The sequence below is a fragment of the Ammospiza nelsoni genome, chromosome 2 (assembly GCF_027579445.1).
Source record: "Ammospiza nelsoni isolate bAmmNel1 chromosome 2, bAmmNel1.pri, whole genome shotgun sequence".
NCBI classification, from domain to species: domain Eukaryota; kingdom Metazoa; phylum Chordata; class Aves; order Passeriformes; family Passerellidae; genus Ammospiza; species Ammospiza nelsoni.
The window spans coordinates 111,978,917-111,995,518 of NC_080634.1; the positions used below are offsets into that span (position 1 = coordinate 111,978,917).

The 16,602-nt window shown below is 48.1% G+C and overlaps 1 protein-coding gene across 3 annotated transcripts in view; it reads right to left on the reverse strand.

Annotated features, from left to right (window-relative positions):
* Positions 1–13,089: 13,089 nt before the first annotated feature.
* The window catches only part of BCOR (BCL6 corepressor), a 58,487-nt gene continuing 54,974 nt past the window's right edge, over positions 13,090–16,602 (reverse strand). For all 3 annotated transcript variants that reach the window (XM_059466464.1, XM_059466462.1, XM_059466463.1), the window contains 3 exons: positions 15,759–15,836; positions 15,396–15,546; positions 13,090–14,228 (listed from right to left, as the gene is read on the reverse strand). In XM_059466464.1, the coding sequence (XP_059322447.1) occupies positions 13,934–14,228; positions 15,396–15,546; positions 15,759–15,836 (524 nt within the window). In that variant the 3' untranslated portion in view covers positions 13,090–13,933. The remainder of the gene's footprint in view (positions 14,229–15,395; positions 15,547–15,758; positions 15,837–16,602) is intronic.

Consider the following 16,602-nt stretch of genomic DNA (forward strand, 5'->3'; position numbering starts at 1 on the left):
GTTTCCCAGGCTGGTGGGGATTGGGATCAGGGGCTGTGTCTCCAGCAGGGAGATGGATGGGTGCAGGCTGGGGGTGTGCTCTGCCTCTCCTGCCTGCACACAGCCTGCAGGAGCACTGGGAATCCCTTGCTCCAGGCAGCTCCAGCTCCTCTTGGGAAGGGAAGGGAAGGGAAGGGAAGGGAAGGGAAGGGAAGGGAAGGGAAGGGAAGGGAAGGGAAGGGAAGGGAAGGGAAGGGAAGGGAAGGGAAGGGAAGGGAAGGGAAGGGAAGGGAAGGGAGACACCCAGCTTGAAGTCAGGCTCCTCAGAGGGCTTGAGGGCAGAGGAGTGTAGGGGGATACAATATAAGAAAATATTCTTATACTGAAAATAAGAAAGTATTCTTACCCCCTAAATAATTGCAGCTGAGCCAGTTACTAAAGATTAGGAGCAGGCCTGATGTTAACAGGCCACACCTGTAGCAAATAAGAGGCGTGTTATAAAAGAGTGGATTGGTGGTAACTGGAGTCAGTTGGCTGCTGTGAGGATGAGGAAGAGTCAATGCCTAGAGGAGCTGCCTACAAGAAACATAAAGGAGGTATGGAACTCTAGCAATATGGAATCCTTGCAATATAATGGCAATAGAACATTTGCAATATAATGGGAACAGAGGAGCTCTTGTTTTGCTCAGGCATCGTGCATTTCCCATCCTCTCCAGAGAGAAACCCCTCTGTTGCCTCCATTGCTACTGATGTGAGAGGTGATGCTTCTCTTGCCCAAACTGTGGCATCCTTGTCTCCTGAGGGACAAAGTGCAGCTTTGGAGAACAAGCAGCACGACCAGAGCAAGCTCTCTGCTGCTGGGCACTCCAGGGGCTTGGGGCTGAAGGAAGAGTCCAGTGAGCCTCAGACCCACGGAGACTCTTTTACACCCAGGCTTCAACTAGGAAGAAATGCAGTTTTCTGCCTGAAAGTTATGTGGTTTATGGCTTTTGGAATGTGATCTAAAACTCTTGTGTGTCACATGTGGCCCCCTGCGTGGCTGTGCAAGATTCTCAGCATTTCACTGTGCAGATTCTCCTGCCTTCAGATGGAAGGAGATGTTGAAACTAATGAAAAATAGTCTGATTTTATACTAGACCTGTAATAGTATAATTCGAGGGGAATGTGTTAACTTTTGTTTTATTTAGCTCTGCCAACTTTCAAGTCAGCTCTCAAGCAACCCAGAAGGTTTTAGAAAATGTTTAATCTAACTCAGACAATTTCCTGAACTCCCTAACTGGACCACCCCATTTTCTGAAATGCTGCCAAAAGGTCTCAGTTGCTCACAGGCTCCTGCCTGCTGCTCTTTCACAACTCCTCACTGTCCTCTCACCCATCTCCAGCCGTTGTGTGTGCCTTAATATAGCCCAGAAAGAGGAACCTCCCAGACTCAGTGATGGAGCAAACGCTGTCGGCAGGGCTGGGGAGGCCCTGTCTCAGTCACTGCCATGGTGTGAGCATGGACTCCCAGCCTGTTTGTGTTAATGTGCTGCTCCAGGTGTGCCCTGCCCACCCTCCCAGCCTCTGTCCCTACAGAGCCAAGGGACACTCCCTGTGACCCTAGAGGACAGTGTGGCAGCCTTGGAGAGCCAAGGGACACTCCCTGTGGCCCTACAGGACAGTGGTGCAGCCTTTCCTCACCCTGGTTTGCTGTCCTGGTGCCCCTGGCTCTCCCTGCCTGTGCTTGCCAAAAATCAGTAAGAGCAGTTCCTCATGGTCTCTGGACAGGGGTGGTGGTGAGCATCACCTGTGCTGCACACTGTAGTCATGGGGGCACATACAGCACACAAGGATCCCTCGAAGATCCATCCTTCAGACCTTAAGATTTTTTTTTATTTTATTATTATTTTAGTTTTATTTATTTTTCCAGCAGAGCTGAAGTGTTGTCAGGACCCAGGACATCCCTCTGGCTGTCCTGAGCAGCCAAGACCCCTGCCAGGGGGCTCAGAGACCCTGGCACAGAGCCCAAAATGCCTGTGGTTTTGATTATGACCCTTAGATGAAGATCTGTAAGCCATGACAAATTAAGTAGAATGATAGTGAATTTATCACAAGGTAAAAAAGTAGATTTTGGGGGTTTTAGAATGGGAGTTCAGGGGACAAGATGGAGGGATCTGGGCGTGTCCTGCCTTTCTCCTTCTTCTTCTTGGCCTCCATTTTCTGCTGTGATGTTGACACTTAGAGATTGGTTTAGAGTAGAAGCTCACTGTCTAACATAGGTGATGGGTATTGGAAAGTAATTGTAAATATTGCATATGTAGTTTAGTACAAAGACATAACACTGCCCCAAAGGCAGGCAGGGTGCCTGGACTGTCCTGCTGGATGGACCTTGGCAGGGCAGGAGAAAGAAAATTTTATAGATAAGATACAATAAACAACCTTGAAACCAAGAAATTAAGGGCTCTGACTCCTTCCTCAAGCACTGGGCTGGGAAAAGAGACTTTCAAACTTTTCTTGGGGTCGCTCTGAGCAGCAAGAGACCCCAACAGAGAGTAGCACAGTTTTAAGAAAGCTGCAGCAAGCTGGGGGTTTAGTCACCCCCTCACCAAGAGATTTTTGCTGTTTGGGGACTTATCACCATGTGATAGATATGTCCTCCTCAAGCTCAGCTTCCTGCTCTTCTCCTGTGCTTCCCTCTCTTGTCCACCCACACTGCTGGCTCCAAGCAAGGGCAGGGAGATCCCCAGAGCTCTCCCCCACCCACTCATCCCCCTGCTTTCCTTTCCTTTCCTGCCTGCTTGCCCTGTCCCCTCCTGGTCACAGAGGAAGTGGGATGGCAAGAAAAACTGGCTCAACTTTTCCAGGGATTTCTGGAGGAATTTGTTCCCTGGACCTCAACCTCAACTTCGACCTGGACCTGGCTGACTCATCTTTAGGATTTTTACTGCAAAAGGAGTTAGGCACCCGCAAACCCAAATGAAATAAAAACCTGGGGGGAAGAGGATAAAGACAGCAGTGAGAAAAGTGATTTAGTGCAGCTTCTAGGGTCTGCAGCTTCCTGCTGGCTAAAATTGTCACAGACCTCACCAGAAGCCATCCAACGTGCTTGAGCCAGAGCTTGCCTCACAGCAGTCCTGCCATGGGATGGTCAATCCCAACACGTGCAGGAAGCTGGAGGTGTTCCCAGCTCCCCAGGCAGGGCTGCAAGGAGTGATGAAACCTCCAGGGTGCAGGGCTTTCCTCCCCTCTGTCACAGGAACCAACTTTGCTGCAGGAGGGACACTGCCAGGAGGGAGCAGTGATTTTCTAAAGGTAAAATATTGCCAAGGGCAGGGGCTTTCCTGGAGGCAGAGCCACCTGGGAATGGCAGAGCTGGGATCCACAGAATCGGGATGGATGGCTTTCCTAGGGCCTTGTAGGTGAGATGCATCTCTCAGGAGGTGAAACCTCCTACTTGCACTCACAGGAAGCCTCTGCTCTGATCAGCATGGCACACAGGGCTCCATAGCTCCAGAGCCAAGGAGTTATTGCTCAGAAATCATTTCCCTACCCTTCACAGAATTATTGCAGCAGGGAGAGGATTAACAGGTATGCAAATCACAGTGGAGGTGGGGGAGAGAGCTATGCTAAAAAATTAATAAATGCCACGGTGGTATTGCTGTTCCAGCTCTCCGGTGCCTTTTTAGGAAAACTAATGTGTTGGTGGGGTGGGTGCAAGCCTGATGGGAGCCAAGAGCCAACCTTCCCCCTCCTGGATCTTGCTGTGGGTCAGGTAATAGGATTTTCTGCATAGCTGGGGTAGGGAGGAGCAGCCAGCACCCCCTGCACACACAGACACAGAGAGACACACAGACACAGGGTACCCCTGGAGATGCTGAGGAGGGGAAGTGGCAGATGCTGGCAGGAGCACAGCCAAAGCTTTCTGCTCAGCCAAGAGGGCAAGGGAAGGCCCTCACCAGGGTCTGTCTCTGCTGGGCCTGGCTGTGCTCCCTGACACGCTGGGCTGTGCTGGGACCTCCTGTCACCCTGCAGCAGCCAGCACAGGCTGCTGCTGCCGTCTGTCCCTCGGCTGTGGTGGCCAGCAGGGCCAGGGCTGAGCAGGCAGCCGAGTCCCTGCTCCCCCCTGGGCACCTCCCCAGCTCCCTGTCCCAGCTGCCTGCCCAGGTGGGGTTTACGTGGGGTGCAGCACATCTGCACTCCCACCCCAGCCACCCCAAGAGAGCACACACAGAGTTGCAGGGGGTGGCCAATGGCGAGCCAGAGTGATTTGAGTAAGTCCCTCAGTGCCCAATGTCAATTTCTAAATAAGTCTGCTTTAAATTACATTGATTTATGATTCACATATTTTTATTTGATCAGTCAGTGGTGCTGCAAACCTTCAGGCGCTTTAGGTGTTTCTAATCTCTCCATCCTGTTGGATGGAGGCACCACTTGTAAAAGGCCTTTTTTAACCCCTGAATCCACCAGCCACTCAGCCAGCACGGGCCAGAAACTTGTCTGCTGTTCTCTTCCTGGGGCTCTTCTCCTGGTGTGATCATAGCACAGATTATCCAGCACCTCTGGGGTCTCCTGCTGTCACACCAGGACCCTCAACAAGAAACCAGTGTGAAGGAGTTTTGGACACTGGTTGTGACAGGCCACATCTCTGGGAGTTTACATTTTAACATTTGTACCAGGAAATCAGTGTCTCTCAGTGTCACGGGGTTAAACAAATACCTGATAAAGAAATAAACCTGTCAAATAAATTTACTTTATAAAGGACCAAGCCCTGCAGAAGTCTCTGTTGTGTGTTTTAAAATCTGCCTGGCGCCCTCACAGACTGCCTGGGCCACTGCATTCCTGTGCATGGGGAGCCACTGGCAGCAGAACAGGGACCATCCTTGGGGCTGTCTCGCTGTGATTCAGCCCCAGCTGCTGAGCAGACCTGCTCTGCTAATCCCCCACATCCTCATCCTTCAGCACTGCTGGGTGAGGGATGGGGCTGACTCACCTTGCGCTGCCTCCAAAGCAAAGCTGAGGAACACCAGGAGTTACCACAGGTGATGTGAAAGCAAACACTGAGCAGGAAAGGCTTTAACTTGGTGGGGTGTTTGAAGCCCTGGCAAGTCCGACATGGGCTGTGTTTGAAGTGATCTCAGCTGCAGAATAAGCCTGGGCAAGGCTGATTCTGGATTCCCCAGCCTGCCCTGCCTGTGCCCCATGCGCTGTGCTCACAGGACAGCCTGGGAGTGCCATGGGTTCCTTCCCTCCTGGCTGCTCTTGTTTACTCTTAAATAACCTTGGAGGCAGAGACGCTGTTTGTGTCCACAGAGCCTGTGCTGGTGTGAGCTGCTGCTTTCTGGGCAGAAACACACCCTCCCTTCTCCAGGGCTTCCCAGCTCACAGAGCTGCTGCCTCCCACCGCCCAGGCCCCACAAAGCACCTTGCTGCTGCAGCCCATTTGCATCTCTTTGTTGATTTTGCTAATCAAGCTCACTCCTGAGCCTTTGAAAGCAGCAGTACTCAAAGGCACTCCATCTCTTTGGGCATGGCAGCCATTTCAGGAGAGGTAACCCCTTGGGGACCAGGCAGGTTTGGCCACCAGGCCGTTCAGGGCTGTGCTGGATGGGCACAGCATCCAGAATTGGGAGGCACGGGCTCACCCAGCTCTCTGAGCCAAGGTAATGCCACACTGCCACCAAAAGGGCAACACTTCCCTGGCTCTCCCTGACCCCTTGCCCTGCTCCCAGACCCAGGCAGCGCTGCCTCCTGCCCTGCAGGGGATGGGCTGTGTCCCACCCTGTGCCATCCCTCCCTGACAGGCTGCTGGGTCTGTCTGCTGGCTTAGTGAGTGCACCCAGCCCCTGTGGGGACATTCCCAAGCACTGCCACCAGCTGGGCTGGCCCTGCAGGGAGGTGACTCGGATCTACATGTGCTCACAGCAGCCAGAGGTAGCACGGAGAGGGTCCCTGGGCTGGGGAAGCTGGGTTGGGCAGGGCAGCCAGGCAGATACAAAGCCACCCACCCTCATGACATGGAGCCAGGGGGCAGAAGGATGAGCTCAGTCTGGAAACCCGACTCCATCCCTTGCTTAACTGCCCAGGGGCTGGCCAAATCAGAAAGAAGAATTACATTTGTGTAGACTGGCAGGTCACAAAGACACTCAAATGCGACATTTACTCAGAAATATCCTGAAGTGGGGAGACAAGTACCCAGCTTCAAACTCCTTGTTTCCCTCAGTGCTTCATGCCATCAGCTCCAGCAGCTCCAGCCCAGCCTCATGGAGTGGTCAGACACCAAATGCCCACCAAATTCCTGTGGTGCTGGAGGAACCTCTCCCCAACAAGCACCACAGACCACGGGCAGGACACGTGGCAGTGGCAGCCCAGGTCTCCCCACTCCCAGGGCTGGGCTCTGTGGTTACCAGCAGCACTTTGAGAGCAGCCAGGCCAGGCTGTCACAGCAGAGTCCCTTTGGCACACGCTGGCTCCAGCCCTGAATTTGCATACTGTATTTGCCAAGGGTTATTAGTGTTGATCAGCTGTTAAATAATCTGCCCTTTTCATTTCAGGAGGCCTGTCAGGACTTGCCTTCACGAAGGCTTTGCTTAAACAGGAGTTTCATGGCATATTTGAAAAGGGTTTTCATTAGGTAGCCTTTTCCTTGAAATTTTGACAGCTACAAATACTAAACACTGTCTCTGACATCATGAGCATCTGCCACATGTGTTGCCTAACCCTCTACATGCTCCGAGTGTGGAAAAGCCTCAGCCCCAGAGCAGTGGAAATTGGGCTGCCGTCCCACTGACACTCCTCGCTGTGCCAAGGAAAGACCCGAGCCAGGAGATGAAGATAAAAGCAAATCCCACATCAGAAAATGAAATTATCCCCTGTTGGAGAAGGGCACTCTGAGCTTGCTGTACACACAGCTTTTAAAAACAGCCTCACCCTGCTCTGCACCTGCAGGGATGGAGTCTTTGGGGTGACTGATGGCTGCATTTCAGCATCCTTGGTTTTATCTGCACCCTTTGCAATTAGCCAGGAACAGGAACTCCAGAAGCTGGGCAGGCTGGGAGGACAGGCCAGGGGTTCAGGGGCTGCCTTGTGACTCACAAGGGAACAGCAGGATGGGGTAAGAACCACATTTTGCAGGTAGGCAATGCCGTCAAAGACTCTGGAAAGTCAGGTCAGGAATAAACCTCACTGCAGGACTGAGGGGAGCTGCAATAACCAGCAGGCTTCCTCACATGTAATTATGCCCACTACCCTGAAAATTTTTAAAAGAGCCAGAAAGGAATGAAAAAGTGGATGTGGGAGTAGGGATTTGAAGAGGAGGTTGCAGTGCATACTGGATAGTCTTGAATAGCCAAGTAGAAAAAAGTTGTGCTACCTTGTGGGCAAAGGACATTCTCTGTTAGCAGCAAATGAATTAAAACACCTGCCTGCAGGACAGCCCCACATTCCACACCTCCCATTCTTCTCACCTGCAGGTTTTGAGTGCCTGCTGAATTTCAAGGGCTTTTCACCACGGTTCCTTCAGCACAGGGGAAGAAACCCACGGTGCCAGGGGAGTTTGCTGGGGACGTGCTGGGGACAGAGCTCTGCCCTCCTCCTCCTCCTCCTCCTCACCAGGGCTGGCCAAAGCTGGTGCCTAGGTGGTACATCCAGGTGGTGGCATCCTGCTGGCAGAGAAAAGGGGGAGCAGGGAGGTCCCTGCATCTCGAGTTTTCAGTTGTTAATGGCTGCCCCGAGATGTGCAGGATGTCTCTGTTTCAGCCCGCGCATCCGAAGAAAGAGTCAGAGCTCTTCAGTTTTCAATCTTGGAGTTGTTTATTAATTCTTACCTATAAAATTTTCTTTCTGCCCTACTGAGATCTGCTCAGCAAAGCAGCCACAGGCACTCTGACCACTCCCGAAGTGGTGTTGTCTTTTTATACTACACACTACATATAACATATTTGCAATTACTTTCTAGTACCTATCACCTATGTCAGACAGTGCACTTCTATTCTAAACCAATCCCAAAGTGCCAGCATCACTGCAGAAAACAGAAACCAAAAAGAAGAAGAAAAGCTAAACACGCCCAAGTTCCTCCATCTTGTCCCCAAAACCCCCATACCAAAAATCCTAAAATCTACATTTTCACCCTGTGATAATTTTATTATTATACTATTCAAACCTGTGTGACTTTCAAGTCCTCCTACAAAGCTGGCAACTTGCTCCACAAGTCAGAATCAAACCCGCAAGTGCTCTAAGCTGAGTGCCAGGATTTCAGTGCCCCCCGACAGGGTCTTCAGCAACTCTTGACACCCGGAGAGATGCGCTGAGCTCCGGCACCTGCAGGGCTGAGATGGCCACGTTTCCCTCAGCCATGCCCAGCAGGACGGGAGGGTGCCACTGGGCACCACAGCCAGCTCAGTCTCCCTTCTCTCCCACCTTCTTTCTCTCCCACTCCTCCTCTGGGGAGAAGAAACAAAAGCGCCTGAAAACCACCCAATTTGGCTGTAATGAACCATAAAACATGGGATCAGCTCTCCACCTCTGGGTCACCTCGCCAGCAGAGTGCTTGGCTGTGCCTTGCTGGTGCTGCCTGTGTCACGGTCATCAGGCAACAAAGCCAGCATTTAGAATTGACTAATTGATTTGTACATTAAATAGGTATTTGTGCTCAATTATTGGCAGGTTTGTTAGTAGATTACTATTTAAACAATTGTGATATTTTAAATTACACGTTATTTTATAGATGCATATTTACTTGAAAAAAGAGCGCCCCTTGCATCTATTAACATATTAAAAAGAAAATAAAACATTCAGGCTGTTATAATGCACAATGTGGCATTACTCTGGTACTTTCCCTAAGCTAGGGAAATCTTATTTGTTTAATAATAAGTTAACCATGAATATGCAAATCTGCATCCATGCAATACCTCACTGCTGTCACTATTAATGAGTTGCAAATTAATGTGACAACAAAAGGAAAATCTATTTAGTGACAGATTTGTGGTTCCTACCTGGCTCAAGAGAGCAACCATCTACAGTCACGTCAGCCTGCTGGAGGGAAATGTGCACATGGCGTGGACGGGGCTTTCCTCAGGAGTGGCAAACCAGAAATAAGCAATGGATCTCTCACCCCAGGGGCAGGAGGCAGTGCTGCTCCTGAGGATCCATCACACTGCACTGTGCCATCAGGGGAACCCAAGCAAGGGTGAAATGCAGAGCTAGCAAGGCTATGCAGGTACACATCATGGTGGGATGCTTAAAACTTCATCTTCTTCAGATCTCTTTGGAGATTTTTGCCCCTGACCACCACTCCAAGTGAAACTTGGGTTCTTGTCATCTCCTTCTGCTCCTCCTTCTAGCAGAAGTGCAATGGTGAATGAGCACACTGGGAAAACATCTGTGTCTTTACAATTATGGCATTCAACTCTTCTCCCTTGTGTGGTGGTGCTGAGCCCTCTTCTACCACCACTGGCCTCATATTGAAATAAAAATATGTCCTGCAAAAAAATTTAACAGATAAAATGCAATTTTTCCAGTTACCCTAGATCTGTGCAAGTTTAAAGCAATAATGTGTGCCTTTTCCCTGTGGAAGCTGATGATGCTGAATGTTTACCAGCATCCCCACAGAGCCTGGGAATGGCACTGCCTGCACTCACCACTCCTTGATACATTAATGCTCAAATGATGGGTCTCCTCTATAGCTTCATTATTTAGCACAGAAACGAAGGGAGGAGCCAGCTTCAAACTCTTTTGATTCATGGAGTGAGTTTGGCTCCTGGGAGTAGCTTTTAAAATAATTTCCATTCTGCTCCTGCTAACTAAAACCATAGAATCATTAAGGTTGGGAAAAGACCTCCAAGATCATCAGGACCAAATGTTAACCCAGCAGTGACAATTCCACCACTGAGCCATGTGCCTGAGCACCACATCTCCCCTTCTCTGACCCTTGCTTGCCACTCTCTGCCTCAGTGTCTCTGGCACAGGGCTTCAGTTCAGCCACTGTGGGAATCTACAAAATCAGAGGGTTTTGGGAAAGCTGTGAAAGGATTTAGAGACAGCAGAACTGTGATTGGAGCTAAGCAGCAGCCATGAGATAGGAAAATTATTTAAAAAGTAGAAAAGCAAGGACAAATAGAACAATGGTCTGTGTATTAACGCTTGTCTAGAATAACTCTCTAAGCTACAGAAAAGTTTATCTAGGAAGATATTAGGAAGTTTGAAGCTTAATAATGGAGCCCTGTGCATTCTGTTTTAAGGCTCACAAGCAGGTATTATATTGAAAATAAGCAGCATTGTTTCAACCAAAGGTACGTGTGCTTATAGTGCTTGGATAGAGCTACTGTCAATGTGCTTTTGCTTTGTGTGATTGGTCAAAAAACTTATAAAGTGAGTTGTAACATTAAGTTCTTGGTCTGCTGCCTGAGATGTGAGCTGCTGGCATCTTCCCATTGTCATAACCATGTAATGAGACTGATGCTGAAAAATAAAACAGCTCAAGGCACGTTCCACAGCAGCCCTGTCCTCTTTGTGATTTATACATAGCCCCCAGCTGGCGATAAGCCTCCCCAGCAAAGCAGAAGAAATGAGAGTGGCTGGAGGGAGAGAAGACCCAAACAGAAACCCCCAGGGCTGACCCCACTCTGCAGAACTCTTGGGTAAGGCAGGAAGGCAAAGGAGGGTTCAATATTTTGTTCCTCAGCAGCCTCACTTACCTCAGGGGAGCCCTCCCAGCACTGCCTGTGCTCTGGCTCCCCCTCACCCTCGCTGCCAGGCAGCCAGCCTGGAACTGGGCATTCCCTGGGATTTCCCAGCCAGCAGCAGTGAAAGTTTGACAGAGGAACCTCTTTGAAGCCAGGCTCATCTGCCTGCTCTGGCTGGAAATGGGGTTTTCCCTATTGCACCACTGCTGTCCAACACCTCCACAGGGCAGCACAGACTCCCAGCTGGGCAAATCCGAGTTGTGAGCAGGGGAAATTCAAGGAAACACCTTGGCTTTGTCCCCAGCAGCATCAACACTGCGCTTTCACCTTGCAGAAGGCAAGTAACAGGATCAGCAGGCTTTTACCATCCCCAAAGGCTGCGTTTCCATTTCCTTATTTTTTTATTAACCTGGAGCAAAGCCAGCAGCGTGAAGCAAGCACGTTTGGCCCAAGCAGGATGCACAGGAAAGGGCTGTAAAGGGGAACAGTGTGAGATCAGACACTGAAGTGCTGAACAGAGCCCCCAGGCTGGCTGGATCTCACCCAGCCCCAGCTCTGTGCCCTGCAGGACCCTGACAGCCCCAGCGTGGCCAGTGCTTCACTCCCTTGCCCACATTGTCACACATTCATGCCCTGCTGGCACACTGCCATCTCTCCTCTCCCAAGATAACTCTCCCTGGGCTTGCCTCCTGCAAAATCACACCTTCATCCAGCCTCTCCTGTGACAACCTCTCCCAAAGCACCCAGCACAGGGACAGCCAGGCCAGGCTCCTGCTCCTCTGAACCCTCACACAGCGATGTCCCTTTAAAAAAGCACACCCCACAGTATAAAAGGGTTGTGTTATGTCAAGGGACAGCGCTGGGATCAGGTGTCCCCTGCCACGGCCCTATTTTTAGAGCACAGGCGCCTGGGGCAGGCTCACACACACATTACAGCAGCATGAGGCTGTTCCTGTATTGAGCACCAGCAGGAGAAATCCCAACTGTACCCGGTGGAAGCAGGGAAAGCTGACTAAGCAAGGATGCTCTGCTCGGGATTCCTTGAGCAGGAGCTGGCCAAAAGGGGAAGCTGTGACAATCTTTTGTTTGCCCAAGGGGCTGGGGAGAATGAAGCGTGTGCCACACATTCCGGGAAGTGGCACCAAGCTGATTTATACCCAGCTCAAGCCATCCAAGCACTGGGATCACACAGATAAAGGTGACTGTAACAGCTGCTTTTAGTGTTGTGCCTTGCCTTTCATTTTCTGGCCCCCTTCTTTCTGGGAAAATCAGGCGGTGCAAGCAGATGGCACTGCAGAGTAGGGGTGTCTGTGATTCAGTCCCCTCCAAAGCTGGAGACAGTATGAAAAGGAAATCCAGCGTGCACATAAAAGCTGTGCAGGAGAGACCATCCTCCTCCTCCTCCTTACCCCTAGTCTGGGAAAAGGAGGTTGGCAGATGCTCTAGGACTAAAAATTTCCTGTCCTGAGCAAAAATAAGACTTCAGCATCAAGCAGCAGACAGCTTTTGGACCCTTCTCTCACCTCCTGGCTCAGCTACAACATCACCTAAGCCACAGGAACAGCCCCACTGTAAAGCCACACAATACAAATGTTCGGCAAAAGACTCAGCACCAGAGAGGCAGCAGCTCTGAGTCCTCCCCTCCAGGGCACCCTCAGAAATGTTCTCCCTTACCTTCTGCCTTCAGGACACCCTCAGAAATGTTCTCCCTTACCTTCAGCCTTCATGACAATGCAGAAACTCCTTCCCAGATGCTTTTCCCAGACTGAGCAGGTGCTCTGCTCAACACCCTTTGGGTGCTGGCCCCCATCAGAAGAGCAGAGCAGTTTAAACACCCCAGTGGCAATTTGCTGTCATAAACATAGTACTCTTAATAACAGCCCCTAATTACAACTCAGGAGTTTGAGTTCACAGCTAGAATTTCCTTCCACAAGGGGAAGGCAGACAAGAAGGTCTGCCCAAGCCCAGGGAGCCCAGTCTCATAGACAGAAGTTCCAGAGCTGCACAGAAGTGACATTCTGGTCCTTGTCCCTTTAAATCCTCCCAAAATGTGCTCATAGGTTTAATGCTTCACATTAAAACCAAAGCATTTTCCCTGGTACTATTAACTTCCACTCTGCAGACTCCATTGAAAAGAGAATTCAGCCAATTGAAATTAAAAGGATGTCAAAGGAGAGAAAATGATGGAACCTATTCACAGTTCTTTAAAAGATGGTGAAGAAAGTATTGTCAACACCACTTTTAAACCCTTGTCCCACCAAAAGCACAAACCTGATGTTTTCTTGCAAACAAGGAATTTAGAAAGCCAACACAGAGTGCAACCCACATTTCATCAGCTGCTTGCCTGCACCTCTACCAGCCCTGCCCCACTTTGGAAACTCCACCCCTCTTTAATGAACATTAATGAGATAAAGATCATGTCACAACCAGGCACAGAGTTAATGGGAGTCACTTTAGCCTCTTCATTTCTCAACAGTTTTATTGCCTTTAAGAAAATTTTTGTAAAATATAAATACAAAGGCAGAAGATTTACTTACAAAGTTAAAACACAGATCTCAAACATAAACACACAATTCAGAAAATTTAGTTTATGTACAGTTTCAAGCAACTTCAACATATGTTAGTTTTTCAATATTTTACAAGGTACAGAAAAAATAGTTCAAAGTCTTCTTTAAATAAAGAGCATAAAATGTTTAAACATATATAAACAATCCGGTTTGATGTGTGAAAACTAAATTTCACAGCTTTTAAATTAGGATATAAAAGTTCTTACAATTAGTTGATGCGTATGGATATGGTTTAATTTATATTACAAACTATTGAATTATATTCAATAGTGCTTACCTGGCCAAAGCAGGTAATTCTGTAAACAAAAAAACCGAAAATAATATCACCAAGTGCCTTACCAAATTTTATCTCCCAAACAAGCCACACGACTTTGATCACATCACCTAGAAAAAGTATGTTCTGTGTAATCAGTGCTTTGCATGAAACAAAGTCAATGTGTGTGGATGTGTTCTTTAAAAAAAAATGTGTTCAGAGTAATAACAAACTTATCCCAAAGCCTGTGTGCATTTAAAGAAACATTATATAACAATTTTTTTTTGTGTAAAAACTGATTGAAGTTAAAAAAAAAATTCTTCCAAAATCCATCCAACTGGAATTCAGATCTCTTATATAAAGGAAAGATATTTTCATATTTAATAGTGTCCTTTCTTTACAGAAACAATTTCCTTTGAACACATATACATACAGGAGGAGCTGTACAGAGCGCTGTACATGAAAGGGCTGGCGGTTCACCAGAGGATGTCGAAGGGAGGCTCCTCGTGCGGGTGCAGCCAGTGCAGCTCGGAGCCCAGCAGAGTCTTGAGCTCACTCGTGAACTCCACCAAGTCCAAGAGCTCTTTGCTCTCTGGGTTAAAAGCCTCGAGGTCCGTAGCACAAGAGAACAACTGGCTGAGGGAAGTCTGTTTGTAGAACTCGGCCTCCGTGATGGTGACCACCTCCAGGTTGGGGAAGTTGCAGCGGAAGATGCGTGAGGACATCTTGAGCCTCTTCACCACGTCCGAGAGCAGGAGCCAGTTCCGTGGGCTGTGGAAGCACAGGAGAAAGGCTCCAGTAACTGACATCAGGACACAGGATTGCTGACTCGTCCCCACATCTCCGTGTGACAAACCCTCCCCGATCCCACACCCACAAACAATCCCTCCGAAAGCAAGGCTGGTGCCCAGGGGTCCAAAATAACACATGAGCAGGTGTGTGTGTGTTTATTCAGAGTACTGCTACCTGCAGCTTTGGGAAGAGAAGATCCAGGATGTAGGGGCACTGGGACCTATCAAACCTGGGCTCCTCAGTGCCCATGTGGGCCAGCAGCCACCCCAGCTCAGAGGGTTAGCCCACCTGAACCCAACTTTCATTTCACTAATAAGGAGATGGCTTATAGTTACAACCGCAAAATTCAGCACCCCTGGCTTCCAGAGAGACCAATATTAAATAGAAGTCAACAGTATGTTCATTTTTTGTCAGATAAACAACACAGTTTTAAAACTCAATCTTTGTACTTGTCCACTTTAGGGAATTAAGTTAGATCCATCACCCATGTAACAAAAGCATACTAAAACCCACACTCCTGCATGATCAATATTTAAAGCTAGCTGTCATCAAAATTGGTGCAAATGGTAAACAACAGCCACTAACAAATCTAATTTATATCTTGAATATAATAGATAATACAACTTTCCAGGTCTTTGCTTATTAGTAAGTATCATAGGATCTTCCCTAAGATACTTATTTGTTTGTTCCAGTTCAGAGGTCTAAACCAGTTTTGATACAAAGTCTAGAAAAGCAGTAATGGTGTCGTTTTCTCATCCACAAAAGCGTGTCCACTCAGCAGCAGAACAGAAAAACCCATGGAATAAAATTAACACCGTACAAACATCATACCCAAATTTAAGTGCTAGCAGCACTTCTATTTTGGGAAGTTATAAACAAGATGCCTGTCTGGGATGAGGAAAGGAATCTGCTCAAACATCACTTGTCCTGCTCTAGAATACAGCAGTAAAAACTCAGCCCTCACAAACCAGCCTTTTCCCCTCTCACTTGCTATTCGTTTATTTCCAAAAAACACCAGCAGTTACAGTATTGATCTCTCATTTATGTTACATAAACACAAACACTTTTCCTCATTGACACAAACTGCCACCAGCCGAAGCAGATCATCCCAGCTGGTTTTACCCCAAAATCTGAATTTGTTCTTACCCCTGAGAGAGACACACTTGGATGTTGTAACACGGTAAGGGGGGCTCATCCGAAAATTCAAATTCAAACACATCACTGAAGCCATCTTCATCTTCATCACCTGGGCCGGGAGGATTTGCCAAGACATCAAATCCAGATTCATCTTTTGGATCTAAATAAAATTGAATAAAGGTGCTAAGTCAGCAAGGAAAAGACTGTTGCAGGTCTTGCTTTTTTTCCCCCCAATAACGTGATCTGTAAACAAAATCAGTTTGCTTCCTTCCCAGCTTCCTCCACCACAAGAACAAAACAGCCCCCACCCCCACGTGCCCCATGTTTTTAAAGTCTCTGCATACAAAGAAATAAAGGGCAACATTTGCTCACCGCACACAGAGCTGCCATAGAAATCCCAGTACAAACCAGGGTCATCCACACTTCGACCTTGCAGGTCAGTTAAATACTCTGGAGAGGAAAAAACAACAACAAAAACACACTGATGAGAACAAAAAGCTGGCAAGTCAGGAGACTGCGCGTCACAGAGCCTCAGCACCTTCCATCAAAAAATCCCACACCATTCTCCTGGCACACATGCTGCAAACAGCAGCATATAAACACCATTCCCCCACATCAAATAATGACCCACCACATCAAATAATCACATAAGGTCTAACAGGGATACACCCAACATTAAGCTTCAGATGCTGAGAGCAATATCTTATTTTTGTGGAGATAGTGTGTACCACATTTTTTGACCTTCACAATTATTCTGGACACCAGCTTGAGGGTGAATCTGTGGCCCCAAATAAATAGATTAAAAAGGTTTTTCTACACAGGTGTGTTCAGAAGATGTAGTTCTTTTCTACAGATATGATATGGGAGATTTACAAGCTGAATAGGTGAAAAGATACTGGGATCCAGGATGCTAGAAGTCAAAGATACTGGACTTTACTGGAGTCCTGAAACACCTGTGTGCCTTCTGTACTGCACCATTTAAACAGGTAAACAGATGAGTTCTTAAACTCATGGACTATGAGCACTGCAAACATGCTCAGAGGTAAGTTATTAGGGAGTGCAAGTGCCTTCATCCAAAACTAAGAGGAAAAAGAACCCTGAAACCATGTTATAACATGGATATGTTTAAAGCCTTTAACGTATTTTTAAAGTATTTCAGATATAAAACAAGGCAGAACTGGCAAAACCAAAAATAGTCCAAGATAAAAAGCAAAAC